The 13,463-nt window shown below is 61.6% G+C and overlaps 1 protein-coding gene across 4 annotated transcripts in view; it reads right to left on the reverse strand.

The window, feature by feature from the left end:
* Acsf3 (acyl-CoA synthetase family member 3) overlaps window positions 1-12,063 on the reverse strand; it is a 42,968-nt gene extending 30,905 nt beyond the window's left edge. For 3 of the 4 annotated variants that reach the window (XM_047529424.1, XM_047529421.1, XM_047529423.1), the window contains exons 1-5: window positions 11,929-12,063; window positions 8,745-9,446; window positions 7,666-7,821; window positions 1,245-1,399; window positions 411-556 (exon numbers count right to left, since the gene is read on the reverse strand). In XM_047529424.1, coding sequence (XP_047385380.1) covers window positions 411-556; window positions 1,245-1,399; window positions 7,666-7,821; window positions 8,745-9,422 — 1,135 coding nt within the window. In that variant the 5' untranslated portion in view covers window positions 9,423-9,446; window positions 11,929-12,063. The remainder of the gene's footprint in view (window positions 1-410; window positions 557-1,244; window positions 1,400-7,665; window positions 7,822-8,744; window positions 9,447-11,928) is intronic. The other variant, XM_047529422.1, reaches the window with a different exon arrangement.
* Window positions 12,064-13,463: the final 1,400 nt, after the last annotated feature.

The following is a 13,463-nucleotide window of genomic DNA, read 5'->3' on the forward strand; positions in this document are numbered from 1 at the left end:
TGTGCCCACAACCGTCCCAAGCTGGAAAGGCACAGTCGGCACAAGAAGGGAAGTGACCTGCCACCAGCAAGTGACTGGCTACTCTGGCACTACAGAAGCCACCACAAGAAGGGAGTATGGTGTGAGGCGGCCAGCCTGGCCCTGGGGGAAGCGCTGACCATGGGAAGGAGAGTCCCAGGCTCCAGGTCCACCGAGGGCTCCTGCCACCTGTGGTTCCGCGGCCCTTGTTCCCATGCCCTCTGGTGAGCTGCAGAGCCTGGATGAAGTGTGCCCTCCTGCCCCGTCCTTGGCCATAGGGAGAGCAGGGCAGGGGTGGTGTTGAGCACCGAGGTGTCCGCCCTGGTCCTGGCAGAGGGAAGTGCCCTCCACGCCCCTCGTCCAAGTGCAGGTGGCTCGGGGGCTGCTCCTACCTGGCAGGCGAGCTGCGGTCAGTGGATTGGACAGGGCCATGCCGATCTCAGTCATGCCGTAGCGCTCCAGCAGCGTGTGGCCGGTGGCGCTCCTCCACTTCTCCAGCAGAGGGATGGGCAGGGCGGCCGAGCCGGACACCATCAGCCTAGGGCACGACCACAGCTCAGCTCCCGGAGGCGCAGCCCTCGTACATGGGCACAGGTGACCCGGACATTTCTGCTCAGCATCACCACAGAGGTACACGTGTGTGTGCACGCAACACGCTCTGCACACGCACGTGTGCGGGCCTGGTGTGCCGGTGTGTACACATCCATGTGTACCTGAGGGGGACCTGGGCACTGCACAGGATGCTCCACCACTGAGCTGTGCCCCGGCCCTCTTTACTTTTTTGAGACAGGGTCTCACTAGACTGGAACTTGTGACCCTCCTGCTTCAGCCTCCAGGCTGCTGGGATGACAGGTGTGGCCACTGAGCCTCACTCATCACTACAGCTTAAAATTCATGATGCAGACAGTTTGGCTAAAACTCAGTTGTTTTGTTTTTTTAATGTGTTGGATGTATCTTGGAATATAAACAGGTTTTCCAAGAACTCCCACAGAAGGTAGAACCTAATCCTAACCCAGGAGAAGCAGAGGCAGATGGAGACAGGGCAGGGAAGGCAGGGAGGGAGAAGACATGGGAGCCAGGACACAGGGAGCCACACAGAGACCGCAGACCCGTCACTCAAAGGGGCGGGCAGGCGGCCACAAGACGGCACGGCAGGTCTGTCAGGAGCGAGCCGCTGTGCTGGCCACTAGGCCTTCCTGGACGGGAGAGTGGGCCCTCCCACTCACCTCATGTTTTCTTCACAAACGGCACGCACGAAGTCCCGGACGTGGGGCTGGGTGAAGTGCTGGTCGTAGTAGTCCACCAACTTGGCGTATATCGTGGGCACTGCCATGAACACGTTAATCCGCGGGCTGTCAGAGCTCAAGAACTTCTCCCAAACCTGGGGAGGGAAAGGAAGCGCCCTGGGCATGGCTGGGAACAACCCTGGAGGCGCCGGACACGGGCTCCAGCAGCAGCGCTCACCACGGCCTGCCCCATACCAGACCAGGGCCCTGGAGGCTCCCCTCAAAGGGGACGTCATGCCCAGCCATGAGGAGGAAGAGCAAGCCGACGAGCGGAGCAGGGCCTGGGACCGGGTCAGCCTTGGCGAGGCCAACAGGGCCCAGGAGACGTCCGCCGCCTGGGGTCATCACGGGCTGGCACAGAGAGAAGCCTTCTGTTTACCAGATGATGACATTAGAACACCAGGGAGTTTAGATGCCAAGATGAACCAAAGGTGGAAATAGAGGACCTGGAGAGAAGCAGAGCTGGGAGAAGAACCACTGTTCAGCCCGAGGATACAGCACCGGACCAGGAACCCGCCGAGGACACCCCGACTCCTCAGCAGCTCCAGAGCAGAAGCTGCGCTGCCACGTGATGCTGGAGACAACCAGAGAACTGTGAGCAGAGTGGCGAGTCAGAAATACACCAGCAGACAGGGCCAGCTGGACCTTGAGGAAGGAGCCGAGTCACCATGGGGAAGAGGGCAGCTTGCAGAGGAGGCTTCCGAGACCCGTGGCACGCAGCTCGACGGCCCAGGCCAGATGAGCCTGAGGCCCTCCCTCGCCCACACGCAGCTGGCAGTGTGGCGGCCTGCGCGCAGGAGCCAGACTACAAAACCTCTAGGAGAGCGCGGTGGCCACGCCTGTAATCCCAGTGGCTTGGGAGGCCGAGGTAGGAGGATTACAAGTTCAAAGCCAGCCTCAGCAAAAGCAGGTGCCAAGAAACTCAGTGAGACCCTGACTCTACATAAAATACAAAATGGGGCTGGGAGTGTGGCTCAGTGGTCGAGTGTCCCCCGAGTTCCAAAAAAACCAAAAAACCAAAACAAACCAAAAAACCCTCTAAGGAGAAACCTGAGAGACCTTCATGACCTTCAGTTTGGCAAAGATTTCTTGTATGTGGCATCAAAAGTACGATCTATAAAATTTAAAAAATTGGTAAAATGTAAATTATCAAAATTAAAAACACGAGCCTCAGAACACACTCAACACGAGAGGACTCGCGTAGGGATGTGCCTGCCACGGGAACCCGCCCGTGGTCTGAGCCCCTCCAAGGGCACTGGGGGCCAGAGATGCGTCCCGTGACCCTCACAGGCAAGGCCACTGCTGACATGCGGGTGAGGGAAATGCCACGCAGCTTCCAGCCCTTGGCCTCTGCACAGGGAGGCTGCAGCTCACAGGAGGGACACTCCTCACGTGGGCGTGTGAGCACGGCCTTTCCCTACCTCTGCTGCTTACCACCGCCCAGCAGGGAGGACAGAATCCTAGGGGCGCCAACTCACTGCGCGCAACACCCCTTGGCAGGTGAGAGCTGGTGTCAGAAGCCTGAAGGCCCAGCCCTGCAGAGCCAGGGACAGGGCCCTCCACCTCTGCCTCAGGGGACCCTGCTCTGGGTTAAGTGGCTCAGGTCCTGTCCTGACTGTGGCCCCTGCTTCCCGCTGACCTTGCCAAGTTTGGCCTGAGGTCCAGCACTGCCCTTCGCAGGCTGCACGGGGAGAACAGCAGTGCCTAGGGACAATGCAGGTCCCCTGCCACCTCCCCAGTCTAGGGAGCTGCCTGGTGGTCACACTGGACACTGTCAGGGTTGCTGGGGTGCAATGACACCCTGACCCTGGAGGCCACAGGCAGCCGGTGGCCTTTTGGTGCAGGAGCGCTTGGTGCAGCGGGCCCGTGGCAAATGCTTGGCGAAGAGCACGCCTCTGCATCGGGCACAGACGCCCTGGCACAGCGGCCCTGCCCCTTCCCACTCCTGGGCGGTGCACCGACACAGCAGGGACTGTCCACCCAGCAGCTCCTCCATCAGGGACTTGGGGCATCAGCAAGGGGCAGCAGCTCCTGAGCCGGCACTCGCATGTGCACTGTCCAGGGGTCTCTGGAGGCGACAGTGAGAGTGCTTTGCTGTTAAACTGCACAGAGGCGGCCAGACCCTGGGCACCAGTCAGCAGCAGCCCTCACAGTGCCCAGGTCAGTGTGCACCAGAACCACCCGGGAGCTGCAGGACCCATGGGGCTGCCCCTCCCCATTCGCTGTCGCTTCAAAATCACCATTGCAACCTGGGAAGTGGCCAGAGCAGAGCTACCTGGGATGAGTGGCTGACCAAGGCCCTGCAGGCCAGACGACAGACCCTGCACTCAGGGGTCACCGCGCTGTTGGCCACCTCTCACACCACCCCAGGCACCTGGGGACCTGCAGCCTGGAGGCCCCAGGGATGCAGCTGCGCAAGGCCTGAAACCCACCACAGCTGCTACTTGGCCCTCACTACACATGCAACTTCAACTGAACCCCAAGGCACCGAAGGCCAATCTCACTGATAAGGTTTCCAAGTTCACAAAAAGCTACAGGACTAGGGGAGAGCGGCAATCCTTTTCAGTTTTAGCATCGTATTCGTTTCCATATTAATTCTGACTGGACAGTTCTTAGAAAATCCCAAGGAAGTGTTGAGAACTGCAAACACCTAAGCTTTTACCCTCTTTATGAGCTAATGAGTCAGACGCCGTGGCACAGCCTGTGATCCCAGATGCTCAGGAGGCTGAGGCAGGAGGATCCCAAGTTCGAGAATGGCCTGGTCAACTGAGCAAAACTCTGTCTCAAAATAAAAATAAAACTATGGGCAGGGGCTGTGGCTCAGTGTAGGGTACTTGCTCACTGTCCTGGAGGTCCTGGGTTTAATCCAAACCACCAATAAAATAAAATAAAATCATAAAAATAAAAATGGGAATATACTCAGGGGTAGAGTACTTGCCTAGCGAGTGTGAGGCCCTGGGTTCATCCCCAGTACTGCAAAATAAAAAAAACAAAACAAAAACTTTCTAAAGAGTTGGCTATAGTGTCACCATATTCCAGGGCGGAAACTTCAGAACAGATATCCCAGGCAGGGACCTTGGAGCAGGGACCTCAAAGCAGAGACTCCAGGGCAGAGCCTCCAGGGGCAAGACCCCAGTACAGGGACCTCAGGCAGAGATCCTAGAACAGAGACTCCAGAGCAGAGACCCCATGGCAGAGACTCCAAGGGAAAGACCCCAGGGCAGGGACCCCAGGGTGGGGGCCCAGGGAGAGGCAGTGGAGGCCACCTAGGCTGAGCTGAGCAGAGCGTGGGCCTGACTTCCGAGGCCTCTGCTGCGGAGTAGGGATGGTGTGGGCTGCTGTCCACGTGACTGAGGCAGGTCCACCATGAAGAGTACGTGACTGCTAGCAGAGGACAGAGGTGCTGGAAGTCAGGGGCAAGGACAGTCCAGGATTGCCGGAGCTCAAGAGAGGGGCAAGCTGGACACAGTCTAGGCACAGATGGCAAGCTGGAGCAAGTCTAGGGAAACATGGCGAGCTGGAGCCCGTCTAGGCAGAGATGGCAAGCTGGACCCCGTCTAGGCACACATGGCAAGTTGGACCCCGTCTAGGCACACATGGCAAGCTGGACCCCGTCTAGGCAGAGATGGCAAGCTGGACACCGTCTAGGCAGAGATGGCAAGCTGGACCCCGTCTAGGCACACATGGCAAGCTGGACCCCGTCTAGGCACACATGGCAAGCTGGACCCCGTCTAGGCACACATGGCAAGCTGGACACCATCTAGGCACAGATGGCAAGCTGGACCCCGTCTAGGCACAGATGGCAAGCTGGACCCCGTCTAGGCACACATGGCAAGCTGGACCCCGTCTAGGCACACATGGCAAGCTGGACCCCGTCTAGGCAGAGATGGTAAGCTGGACCCCGTCTAGGCAGAGATGGCAAGCTGGACCCCGTCTAGGCAGAGATGGCAAGCTGGACCCCGTCTAGGCACACATGGCAAGCTGGACCCCCTCTAGGCACAGATGGCAAGCTGGACCCAGTGTAGGCAGAGATGGCAAGCTGGACACAGTCTAGGCACACATGGCAAGCTGGACACAGTCTAGGCACACATGGCAAGCTGGACACCGTCTAGGCAGAGATGGCAAGCTGGACCCCCTCTAGGCACAGATGGCAAGCTGGACCCAGTGTAGGCAGAGATGGCAAGCTGGACACAGTCTAGGCACACATGGCAAGCTGGACACAGTCTAGGCACACATGGCAAGCTGGACACAGTCTAGGCACACATGGCAAGCTGGACACAGTCTAGGCACACATGGCAAGCTGGACACAGTCTAGGCACACATGGCAAGCTGGACACAGTCTAGGCACACATGGCAAGCTGGACACAGTCTAGGCACAGATGGCAAGCTGGACCCCGTCTAGGCACACATTGCAAGCTGGACCCCGTCTAGGCACACATGGCAAGCTGGACCCCGTCTAGGCACACATGGCAAGCTGGACGCCGTCTAGGCACACATGGGAAGCTGGACACAGTCTAGGCACACATGGCAAGCTGGACACAGTCTAGGCACACATTGCAAGCTGGACCCCGTCTAGGCACAGATGGCAAGCTGGACCAGTCTAGGCAGAGATGGCAAGCTGGACCCCGTCTAGGCACACATGGCAAGCTGGACCCCGTCTAGGCACAGATGGCAAGCTGGACCCCGTCTAGGCACAGATGGCAAGCTGGACCCCGTCTAGGCACACATGGCAAGCTGGACCAGTCTAGGCACACATGGCAAGTTGGACCAGTCTAGGCAGAGATGGCAAGCTGGACCCCATCTAGGCACAGATGGCAAGCTGGACCCCGTCTAGGCACAGATGGCAAGCTGGACCCCGTCTATGCACACATGGCAAGCTGGACCCCGTCTAGGCACAGATGGCAAGCTGGACCCCGTCTAGGCACAGATGGCAAGCTGGACCCCGTCTAGGCACACATGGCAAGCTGGACCCCGTCTAGGCACAGATGGCAAGCTGGACCCAGTCTAGGCACAGATGGCAAGCTGGACCCCGTCTAGGCACACATGGCAAGCTGGACCCCGTCTAGGCACACATGGCAAGCTGGACCCCATCTAGGCACAGATGGCAAGCTGGACCCCGTCTAGGCACAGATGGCAAGCTGGACCAGTCTAGGCACACATGGCAAGCTGGACCAGTCTAGGCACACATGGCAAGCTGGACCAGTCTAGGCACACATGGCAAGTTGGACCAGTCTAGGCAGAGATGGCAAGCTGGACCCCGTCTATGCACACATGGCAAGCTGGACCCCGTCTAGGCACAGATGGCAAGCTGGACCCCGTCTAGGCACAGATGGCAAGCTGGACCCCGTCTAGGCACAGATGGCAAGCTGGACCCCGTCTAGGCACAGATGGCAAGCTGGACCCCGTCTAGGCACACATGGCAAGCTGGACCAGTCTAGGCACACATGGCAAGCTGGACCAGTCTAGGCACACATGGCACCAGTCCACGGAGCTGATGGCTGAAAAAGAACGGACTCAAACCCAGCCTCCTACAGGAAGGAAGGACCAACCAGGGCCCAGTAGGATGGTCAGCAACCTGAGGGCCCTCACACAGCTGCTACCACGTCCCTCAGCACCAGCCAGGGGACCTTGCTGCTTGGAGACTGCTTCACCCACTGGCGTCCACCAGGCCGGGGAGGGGCTGCTCCGTGACAGACAAGGGGCTCTCGGAGGTCATGCCATACCTGGTCACCAAGCCAGGGTCAGCATCTGAACCCAGCTCTTTGTCCCCTCCCAAGCAGTGTCTCTGTTCTTCCTAGGAGACACTGTCCTACAGAGGGGACTCACCTCGGTCATCTCAGCCCAGGGCCACACCACCAGGAGCACCAGGGAGAACTAAGGAGCTGGGAGATGCAGGGACCTCCAGCTGGACCGCCCACCACAGGAACCTGAGCAGCAGTGGCTGCCAGGGCTACCGCATCCCTGCCCTTCCCCTGAACTCCAGACCTGCCACCCACCTGGTGGGGGCTGCAGGTGGACTGAGTGGAGGGTCTGGAGATGGGGAGACAGCACTGGATCACCCACCCCACCTCGTGAGAGGAGGCAGAGTAGGCCAGGGGACAGCCGATGAGCTAGGCAGCCCCAGGCGCAAGAATATGGGCGGTTCCAGAAGCTGCCTGCAGCATGGACACCCCAGGGAGCCTCCAGACAGAGACCTGCCAACACCCTGACAGCTCCATCACTCATCTCAGACGTGGGACCTCCAGAGGCCCAGGAGAATAAGTGAGGGCTATTCCAAACCTCCAGGTCAGGCAGCTGCCACAGGGCCAGGAACTGAGAGCATGCAAGGCTGCCTTGGGCAAGCGGGACCCACTGAACTCACCAGCTGAGCACTGAACTCGGGCAGCATGACACAGGTGGCTCCCACCCAGAGTGGACAGAGCAGCTTGTTGACCACGCCGTGGACATGGTGCAGTGGGAGGACATGGAGGATCACGTCGTCTTTGGTCCATGCCCACGTGTGAACCAGCCCAGTAACCTACGGGGGGCACAACAGAGACTGCAGATGTGCCCCCATGGAGGGGGCCAGAGGGGCCTGAGGAGGAAACCCAGCCCTGTTCCTCCCGCGGCTGCTGCAGGGAGATGAGAACAGAATGGCCGAGGATCTGTGGGTTTACCCTCACCCAGGGTCAGGAGCACAGCCATCAGGGGCCCCGTGGCCCTGGAAAGGCCTCTGCAAACTCCCTGTGTGATCTGGGCCCCAGCATGGCCCCTGCCCAGGACTGGGCCCTGGGCTGCGGCAAGCTCAGGCCTGACAGGGCCAGCTGGCACCGTGGCCGGCTCCGTGGCCTGCACCAAGCTCTACACCAAGCTCTGCACCAAGCTCTGCACCGAACTAGGCGGGCCCGCCATATCCCGCAGGCTGTGGTAAGTGTGGCCAACACACTGATCAGCTGTGGACCAAAACCCTGAGTCCCTGCACACCTACACGGCCTCTCTCTCCCTAGAGGGCAGTCTAGAACGGACCTCCAGAAAAGCATGACCCCCAGGAGCTGACCGAACGTGTGCTGCCTGCCCAGCCACCCACAGCAGTGCTTCTGCCTCACTGCTCCCCCTGCAGGACTCCACTGAACTGCAGACGCTCTCTGGACCTCAACAGGGACAACCCACAGGGGCTGAGGCCGCAGAGCACTAGATGGCCAGGACAGCAGCAGACTTGGACGCCGTTCCTGCCCTCAGCTCCAGGTCCTGACCCTGAGGCCTGCTCTTGCTCCCATGTCCCACCCTGCTGTCCCAGGGAGGGAGGCTGAGGTCACACACTAAGTACTCGGGCAGCGTGCAGGGTGTGAGCTGTGAACAAGGGCTGGATTAGGCCACCCAGAAGTGCCTCGGGACCTCGCCACGGCGCCATCGTGATGGCCCGGGAGGGACGCAGCAGGGCCACCAGGGCACATGACTCACCACGGCTGCGATGTTGCGGTGGGTGCTCAGCACACCCTTGGGCCTCCCCGTGGTCCCGCTGGTGTAGAAGATCATGGCGCCCCGGTCTCGCCACTCGCGCTCTGGCACCTGGCCCTCGGCCGGCTCCTCCACTGCCTCAAGGTAGGTGGCAGGCGACAGGGGCAGGAGCGGAAGCCCCAGCCGTCTGATCACCGGGCGCAGCAGCTCCACGTACTCTTGGCCGGCCACCACCACGGCACTCCGGGAGTCCCGGATGAAGTACTCCAGCTGGGCCTCGGGGTGCTTCCTGTACAGGGGGACCGCGATGCCGCCACTCATCCAGGAGGCCCACTGGGCCACGACGTAGGACACGTCGTTGGCACACAGGAAGGACACCCTCTCCTCCCGGAGGTCCCCGTCCTCACAGCCACAGAGCCTGCAGATCTCCCGAGACAGGCGGAGGCTGCGGTGATAAAGGTCCCTGTAGGTGTGGCGGCCGTGCTGATCTAGGAGGGCGAGTCTGTCCCCAAAGGCCAGGGCTCGGGTGAACACAGGGGCAGTCCTGTCGGAGGGGGCCGCAGGGGCTGTGTGCAGACCGCTTTCTCCAGGTCTCCTGGGAGCCGGCCAGGAGGAGGCCCAGGCCCAGGCCAGGCGTGGGCAGGGCAGCCTCCCGCAGCGGAGCAGGGCACCGACGAGCATCCTCCAGGAGTAGAGGGCTGTGTGCTGGAGAGAGCGGGCAGGGGTCAGTGCGGCCCCGCCTCAGTGGGCTCAAGGCATCTCTGAAGACCCACCCAGAGGCCCTGGGCTTCCAGCCAAAGGCAGCACACCAGACAGGAAAGGAGGCTCCCGCGCAGAGCTCTGGGGCCCAGACACCGCACCTGGGCCTTCTGCTTCACCTGTGGTCAAGGGTTGCAAACCACACCAGATTCTGAGCAACCAAGTAGCCAGGCAAACGCTGAGGAGAAGCAGGAAGGATTCTGAAGGACAGTGGCCCGCAGAGACACTGGGTAAGCCACAGGGCCCCCGCCACCCACAGGAGGGTCAGGCGCCCCGCCAGCGCAGGGCAGACACAAGGCGCTCTCTCCAGTCCACCCAGAAGGCAGATGCAGGAGCTGGAAGCAGAGTGGGGCTTGAAAGGGGCACATTCACCTGGCTGGCGGGTGCCAGTGCCTTCAAGATGGAAGTCCTTCCGCTTCCCCAAAACACGGATAATGATCATGGCGATCATGGAGATCGGCACCTGAGATCCCTGGGCGGCAGGGCCGGGACTGCCCACTTCAAGGGGAAGGTGCCATGGGACACACCCACAGGCATGTGCGCCTCCTTCCAGAGCCACTGAGAGGCCAGCGCTTGGCCACATGGCTTCAGATGGAGGGCAGCTTATGATGGAGGCCTGGAGACTGCCTGCCACCCTGGCCTTTGCTATGGTGCACTGAACTGTCTCTGTGCTACTGGTTACCCTCCCCAGCACTGAGTCCCTTCTTCCCAGCTCCTTCCCACCCTGGCCTCTGCCCCTGAGAAGCCCCCTCTGCCTCCACCACTCCACCTGGCAGTGATTGGTGGCACTCTGCTGTGAGCCCAGGGGACTTCCAGCAAGCACTATTTTGACGGGATGGTAACATTTGCACCTTAGGGTTCACCTTTGATTTCTCCCTCCGCCACAGTCCTGCTGAGACCGACTGTACACGAGTTCAAAGCCACTCAACCCAGTCAGACGGAGCCACTGGAACCTTCCCAGTCACCTCCCCGCCACCCCAGTCAGGGAGACCAGAGGCCCACACTGACCTCACCGTGATGGAAGCACTCAGCTTCCTGGGACGCCAAGTCCAGCCCCAGCCAATGGCCCTGAAGGCTGGCAGCACCTCTGCCACTGACAGCCCCGAGCATTGGTGAGAACCAGGGTGGGACAGTCCCAGCTCCCAGGGCCACGATCTGTGAGGAAACCCCAGGCTGGAGGGCTGGAGGGGCTCCTGTAGGGAGGACAGTTGCTGCCCTGAAGGCGAGAGGCAGCTGTGGGAGGGTCACGAAGGACCAGGGCCAAGGGAGCCCCCGCGGAAGGCTGTGCTCACACGGGGCGCGCCTCTGCGGGGTGACCTGATTCTGCAGAGTGCTGCCACAGCCCCATCTCACCAGCTCTCTGCCCCTCCTATCTCAGGCACCTTCCTCCACGCAGGGACACCCCAGGGCATCCGGAAGGAGCACAGCCGACCGTGAAGAGCACTGTCCTCCCAAACACCTCGGCCCGCCTTTCCACCATGGGCCTTCGTCGCGCACGCGGGCTCCACACCCAGTCTGTGCTGACTGAGCCCCTGCATCCAGCCTGGGCTCTCGCCCCACCAGTTGAGGCCAGCAGCACCACACTCAGGAGTGAGGCCACAGCACCCTGAGGAGCCAGAGAACCTGGGGTCACTGGACACAGCCAGGTTACCGGTGCACTAACAGCAGCCTCACCAGACCACCTGGATGCAGGCCCAGAGGCCAGCCGCAGCACCAGGAGGGCCACCAATGTCCAGGCCTGCAGAGCCAGTACAGAGCAGACCGGAAGGCTTCTCTTCCTTCTGGTTTTCTTCACCTCCCACCCGTGAGACTGGACACCAACACCTGCCTCAGAGCCGGTGTGATCAAGTGGGGGCACGTGCTGGAAGAGGACACCCCTTCGCTGGGGGGCATGGTGCTCATCACAGAGCCCGCCCACAAAATCACTGATCGGAAAGACACCGGCATCCCAAGGTGGCCGAGCAGAGGACCCTGGCCCCGGTCCCGCACTCAGGGCCGCTGCACTTCCTCCCGGCCGGCCTCTTGCGGGCTGGGCTGCGTGGCGGGGTCTCCCCCAGGACTCTGCGGTCTGGGGCCGTTTGCAGAACAGAGCCAGGCTGCAGAATCACGAGCAGCACGGGTCAAACCCGAGAACCCAGGGCAGAACCCCGTGGGACCCGCCCCGCCTGGGGAGTGACAGGCCATTCAGAACCGCCACCCAGACCCGGGGTGCAGTCTGCAGAGCTGCGGGAGGTTCACGGCCGGGCGGCAGCGGGGCGGCCCGCGCGGCGGTGGCTGCCCTTGCCCCTGCCTTCCCGCCACGCAGCCCACTCCTGGGGACAGCCCGCCGCGCGGCGGGGCGTGGACGGCGGGACGTGGACGGCGGGACGCGGGGGCCCAGTGGACCGCGTGGACCAGCCGCCCTCCACAGGCCCTGGCGCGCCCTCACCTGGGCGGCGGCTGCTTCGCGCTCTGCAGCGCTCCCCGGCTCGGGGTGGGGGGGCCGCGGGGTCACGAGGTCACGGGGTCACCGGGTCAGACGGGGCCTCTGAGGTCCCGCGTGTCGGCGTTCCGACCGGAACGATGTCCGGCGCCCAATGGCGTCCCCTGGAGCGCCACGTCCGTCACCCTAGCTCATTCCCCCGGGCACGGCGCCGCGGCAGCAGGTTCCGGTCGTGAACGTTCCGGCGGGTCTCAGCTCCAGCGCCTGGGGCTGGGCCCAGCTGTCTCTCGCCGCGCTGTCCGACAAGAGGGGCTCTGGACCGCTGGTGGTATTGTTTCATCCGCGTTCGTTTCGATAAGCACAGTGTCCACTGCTGCCTGAATGGACTGCGGGTGCTGGACCTCAGCCCCTCAAGATCAGAGTGATTAGCTGGGGAAATGCAGATTCCTGGGCTCTCTGGGTGGGCAGCTGGCGGGCTGCGCGGTAAGCTCCCCGGGTAATTCTAAACAGACCCAAACCTGAGGCTGTCTTCAAGGGGCCAGGAACGAGGGCATGACCTTCACTTGCTGTTCAGTAAGGAAGGCCAACACAGCAGTCCGCCAGGCTGACTGGACCGTGTGCTCTTTTTCTAAAATAAAGAAAGATGACGCGAACCTGTGCTGGCAGACGAAGGTGGAAATCACCCACAGCACCCCGTGCACTCGGTCAGCAGTGGATCTGTCCCTGCTGGCCCTTCACAGTGGACACTGCTGAGGAGTCCTGGGGGAAGCCCAAGGAGCCCCAGGACCACCCAGAGGAGGCAGCTGGGTCTGGAGGATGTCTGTAACGTTGGGCCCAAGCTTCTGGGGCCCCCATTCCCACCCACCAAGTGTCATCCAGAAAACACAGGAGTCCAAACCTCAACCGTGCCTCCCGCAAGGCCGGAACTGGACTGGAATTCACTGCCTTCTGTGAGCCTGTGCAGGCTGAAGGGTGCAGAAGGACTAGAGGGAGTGACGGTGGGACAGTGATTTGTCCACCACTGGGCCAAATGCCACCTGGAGCTCAGGACCCCTGTGCTGCTTGACTCTCTTCCCATGTCCCCACTTGTGGTTTCCAGGGAAGGCGAAGGGCTCAGACGTGCACCGGAGCTGGGTGGGGCAGGGGACAGCTCCAGTGGTACTAGCCTGTCCATTCAATGGACCAGCTGAGCACGGTGGGCCTGGTGAAGCCGGTGGCAGGGCGTCCCTGTGAACCACATACCTGACTCCCGGAGGCGGGTGCACAGGACCAGTCCCCGACATGACGTGGATGCTCCCGGGGGCACTGCAGGGGTTGCTCCTGGGCTCAGGTGATCAGGAATGAGAGGCATTTGAAGACAGCCTCTGACACACAAGATGGAGGCTACCACCAAGGCAAAGGCACAGGGAGAGTGAGAGCAGGAGGCACCGAGTGAGGACAGCTGGAGGAGTGGACACAGGGAGGGTGAGACAGGATGCACAGAGCGAGGACAGCTGGAGCAGTGGACACAGGGAGGGTGAGAGCAGGAGGCACCGAGGGAG

The sequence above is a fragment of the Sciurus carolinensis genome, chromosome 16 (assembly GCF_902686445.1).
Source record: "Sciurus carolinensis chromosome 16, mSciCar1.2, whole genome shotgun sequence".
Taxonomy (NCBI): Eukaryota; Metazoa; Chordata; class Mammalia; order Rodentia; family Sciuridae; genus Sciurus; species Sciurus carolinensis.